The sequence below is a fragment of the Carassius gibelio genome, chromosome A7 (assembly GCF_023724105.1).
Source record: "Carassius gibelio isolate Cgi1373 ecotype wild population from Czech Republic chromosome A7, carGib1.2-hapl.c, whole genome shotgun sequence".
NCBI lineage: Eukaryota > Metazoa > Chordata > Actinopteri > Cypriniformes > Cyprinidae > Carassius > Carassius gibelio.
Window position 1 is genome coordinate 4898010 of NC_068377.1, and position 4990 is coordinate 4902999.

General features: G+C 33.3%; 1 protein-coding gene across 2 annotated transcripts in view; it reads right to left on the reverse strand.

Annotated features, from left to right (window-relative positions):
- Nucleotides 1–513: 513 nt before the first annotated feature.
- The window catches only part of LOC128016484 (hepatocyte nuclear factor 4-beta-like), a 13334-nt gene continuing 8857 nt past the window's right edge, over nucleotides 514–4990 (reverse strand). Inside the window, exons 7-10 of one of the 2 annotated variants that reach the window (XM_052601012.1) lie at nucleotides 4931–4990; nucleotides 4020–4283; nucleotides 2619–2738; nucleotides 514–1106 (exon numbers count right to left, since the gene is read on the reverse strand). The exon at nucleotides 4931–4990 is cut by the window's right edge and continues 93 nt beyond it. In XM_052601012.1, the coding sequence (XP_052456972.1) occupies nucleotides 994–1106; nucleotides 2619–2738; nucleotides 4020–4283; nucleotides 4931–4990 (557 nt within the window). In that variant the 3' untranslated portion in view covers nucleotides 514–993. Of the gene's footprint in view, nucleotides 1107–2599; nucleotides 2739–4019; nucleotides 4284–4930 lie in introns of both variants that reach the window. The other variant, XM_052601013.1, reaches the window with a different exon arrangement.

The following is a 4990-nucleotide window of genomic DNA, read 5'->3' on the forward strand; positions in this document are numbered from 1 at the left end:
TTTTTATTATTATTATTTGTAATTCTATTATTTTTGTATGGGACAATCACGCTTGACAGTTTGGTCTGTTATTAGTTGCTGTAACTGTGTATTCAAGGATAAATTAGTCAACAGTATGAAAGCATAACAATCGCCATTCCTGTCAAGCGAAAAGTTTCATCTTGGATAATAATAAGCATTTGGCGCCCTCTAGTGAACATTTTTCTTCACGTATTAGTCAAATTCATTCTAGCTTGCTTAGTCACTTTATATAAATTTGGAATTTAATTCCAATTTAATTTAATTTCATTAATAAACAAACAAACGGTTATAAGCAAACGATTTGATAAAAAGACAAGTTTACCAAAAAAAAAAAAAAAAAAAAAAGTCTGGATTTTCTTTGCAACTATTTTCACACATAGGCCTATTGCTAGCAAATTTCACAAATAATTACATAGAAATGGGGAGTAAAGCACTGAATTGAAAATTATGAAAATTAAGTAGAAAAACAGAAATAGAAGTCTCTTGATGAAATCTACTTCAGTAATTGTTTTATTTACAACTTCAAAAACTTTTTACAGTGTATAACAAAACAAGTATATTTACGACCCAGAGAAATCCTCATTTTCAAGTAAAAAAAAAAAAAGAATGATAGTAAAAATCCTGGCAGCCCTCTCCATAAGGCAGACCAACCCTCATGTGTTCGACATCTGTATCTGACTGAACCATGAACCCACGAGAGCTGTTGAGTTGTAATGGTTATGCATGCGCCCTGCCATGTGACCATGCAATAAATGAGACAATCATTTACCAGTGATCTCAAAACGAAATATTTATATACAGCTTGGAGGTTAATTTTTCACTCACACATTAAAATTATTAATCATTATTCACTATTTGTAAAATACAAGGACTCCTCATCTATAATTTCAGTGTCTGTGTCTATGTGTGTCTATCAGCAGCGGTCTTTAGTATATAGAGTTATTTATGTCTGTTTAACTGAGGACCATGTGGTTAAAGGCACGTGTGGAGACTGTTGGACATTTCTCTTGGCATGTCTGCTGCCTGTCCATGTGTGAAGACCTCCGGTCCGGTGTTTGTGGGGAGCACGGGGTCCTCAGACAGAGCTGATGCATTCAGAAGGTCAGAATGACAAATTTAATGACATTAATAATTGCAATTAACGAAGTCAAATTTGGTTACACGTTATTTTAAGGTGTCCTTGTTACAGTGTAACAATACATGCACTTTCTATATGGTTAGGGTTAGGATATGGGTTTTGCTTAGGATTACTTGTATGTAATTATGCATAATTAATTGTTATGATTATATTAAGTACATGCAACGTGTAACAAGGACACCTTAAAATAAAATGTTAGCTCAGCACATTATTTTACAGTCCTGTTCCTCATGTACATACTATTTACTTATCATAGTAATTACAATAACTATGTAATAACTAGGTACTAACCCTGAACCTACCCCTAAACCTAACCCTACCCCATGTAGTTACCTTGTGTTACCAGAACTTTCTTAGATAAATACACTGTAAGTACACTATAAGTACATGTTAGTACACGTACTGTCAAATAAAGTGCAACCGCTCAACTTTAATTGAAGATGCTTTGAAACTCTGTATTGTGAAAAGCGCTATACAAATAAAAGGCAGCTTGTTTCAGCTATGCAATCAATCAATCAATCAATCAATCAATCAGTCAATCAGTCAATCAGTCAATCAATCAATCAATCAATCAATCAATCAATCAATCAATCAATCAATCAATCAACCTTTTATCTCACAATTCTGACTTTTTTTCTCAGATTAGCATTTAGCTTTTTTCCCCCTTAATTCCATTGCAGAAACGAAACAAACAAACAAACAGAATTCCAGAATACTCAGAATTCTGAAAAAAAGGCAAAATTGAGAAAAGTAAATTGTGAATTATAAAAAAGTCAGAATTGTGAGATAAAAAGTCGCAATTACCTTTTTATTTATATATGGGAAACTACCATTTATAGATCAAGATTCCAGCTTTTTTAAGACTTATATTTCATCTGAACATAAATATTCTGTAATTACAGAAAGCTTTACACCTTTAAAAGACTTAGAATATGGTTAATTGGTCATATGGGCTATTTTTATGCACTGTAAGAAAAGCATCAGTAGAAAATGGATAAGGTACTGGTAATTATTTGCCAGAACCTTTACAGATATTTCCTTTACCGCTAATGCAATGTGTAATTCAAAATACAGGTAAAACACCTGTGAAGAACCAATACGAAAAATTAAAACAGTATATAGCCGATATTTCTGACGTCTCTTACACTGAAAAACATTTGGTTTGGGATTTACTTTGAAACAGTTTTCACTCACAGTTACACAAGAAACATTCAATTAAAAATGCGATTTTAAAGTAGAGAGAAAGAAGCAGTATTTTCCTGTAAAATGTACCACAGTAATATTTGTTTAAAATTATCTTCAAAATTATCTTCTTTATTATTATTATTATTGTTATGTTCCATTGAGGTACAAAAAGTCATGCGGGTTTGGTATGACATTGAATGTTGATTTTTGGGTGAACTATCCCTTTAAACTCTACAGGACTGACGGCTGGACTACCTGCGCTTGAGATACTCACAGGAGGGTACAGGAAGGATCACGGATGTGAAGTTAGGCACTGGGATATGCTCCGTCAGTATTCCTCTGGAGAGGACAGACTCTGTAGCTGTGGTGAATATAAGCGGCTCAGGATTTGACTCTACAGAAAGGCAAAAAAAGAGAAAAAAGCCTGTTTTATTCCCTTTCCAACCTGTTCATACTTTAACTGCAGGTAAGTCAGAAAGGGCCTCCATTCCCTCCGAGAGCTAATAGTGGATCGTATTTAAATCCCTAAAGCTTAATCTGAGACAGATGGACTCTGGACTGAGATCTCTATAGAATTTTAACCAGCTCTGAGTTCACTCAAGTTTATTCTAGAGAAAGTCTACAGTAACTCTCCATGATGTCTCCGGACCAGCACTGCTCACCTAAATCCAAGAATTTATTTACCGATCCTAAATCAGCAGTATGCCAACCCAGAGGAACATTTTATAGTTCACTAGACTATAGTTTTGAATTCTCAGCTATCTTACATTTTTGATTGAATTACGTCTCATATGTTCCTTTTAAAATTCCTTGAGAGAAATAAACAGAGGAGAGAATTTTTTTTGACATGCAGTATGAGTGTAAGAGTATAAAAAAGCACTTATTACATAAATAATATGCACAAAAAAAATAGAACTGAGTGCAAATTGATTATGCTTTCGGACACTTCATTTTTACAATGTTAAATTGAACAAATTAACTTGTATAATAGTTTACATTTATATTAAATGCAATAAGCTGAATTTTAGAGTGTTTTATTTAAAATTTTTTTACTTAAGTTGGAGTGAAGTAGGATACATGCCATATATAATTGTATCGTCTGAAATATGGTTTTATTGTTTGAAATAAGTGTACTGCTGAAGCATTTATGCTAAAATAAAATATACATTAGTAATTTCTATTGAAACTATGTCATGCATTTAAAAAATATTTGAATTTTTTTAAATTTAGTACATTTAAAATATATTAACTTTACATGAATAATGACAGGAAATGTATGACCCACTTTATATTAAGTGGCCGTATTGGGGACATAATTAAAAAAAAGTGTACTTAAATGTGTTAGGAAAGAACTTTATTTCATTATTTAATCAATACTATATTATATACAAATGCAGTAACTTTTTTAATATATACATTTAAGATTTAAAAGGACACTATGAGTGCACATTTAACTGAATGAAGCACTTCTTTTTTCAAGGGTAATCTTGTAAGATTTTGATTAGAAATTAGTTTGTGATGAGATCTTTTTTTTTATGGAGACACGGGGAAGTGCAAGACTTCAGTGAGTGTCTTAATTCAATCTCACGGCTGACTAGGAGAAATAATTGAGACATTAAAGAGTTCTCATTTGTGATTCGTCTTTCCTTCGGGACAAAGCACATTCATTTTATACCTGATGCAGGCAGTGCTTCAGATCCTCTGGATGCTTCTTCTCCCAGGAGCATCTCCGTCAGCAGACTGTCCACATTGGCTTTGCCCAGGAGACGCATCAGCTGCAGCTGCTCCAACATCTGCCAGGCCACACTCTGCAGTGTGGTCAGCAACAGCAAAAGCTCCCCAAACCGGCCTCGCTGCTCGCTCGTGGCCTCATCCAGCAGCACCTGAGCCTGGAATCGCAGGCGGCGCACTGTCTGAGTGCACTGCAGTCCAGGACAGTCTGAAACACACACCGAGTTCAATGACATCAGTTGCAAAACAAAGTTCACTGAGAGATTCAAGATTAGCTGAAGCTGCATTTGGCATGTAGTGCATGGATTGGATAATCGGGATTTTTGTTTAACTCATTTCATTACTTCTTTGTAATTGTTTGTGAAATTTACAAGTGAAAATGGTTTCTTCACCATTTTGTTTTTCTGAAGTGATGTCACTTCCTGGAGGAAATTTCATTAAGGCTTACACAGTTAGCACATACTGTATAAAATAATTAGCAATTAACATTTTCAAGAAAATACACAGAAAAAAAATATTTGAAACAAATGCTATGAATTTGATAATACTGAAATACAAGTAGTTTCTACCTTCATATGTGAAAATAAAATTAGAATTAAAATGTTTATTTAATATTTAATATTTAATATTTAATATTTAATATTTAATATTTAATATTTAATATTTAATATTTAATATTTAATATTTTATTTTTTATTTTTAAAATTGTAGCAAATATTATATATGTAATATATGTCCCAGATATTAATAGATACCCATAAAACATCATGCAATCAAAGAGTGCCAAGAACAAGTGCAGATGCTCCTGGCATGGACAGAGTTTGACTGGAAACACTGCGATGATCCCTGACTAACCTGGGGCGAAGAAGACGATGGTTTTGAGACAGACAAATTCAGTGTCTGTGATGTTCAGCT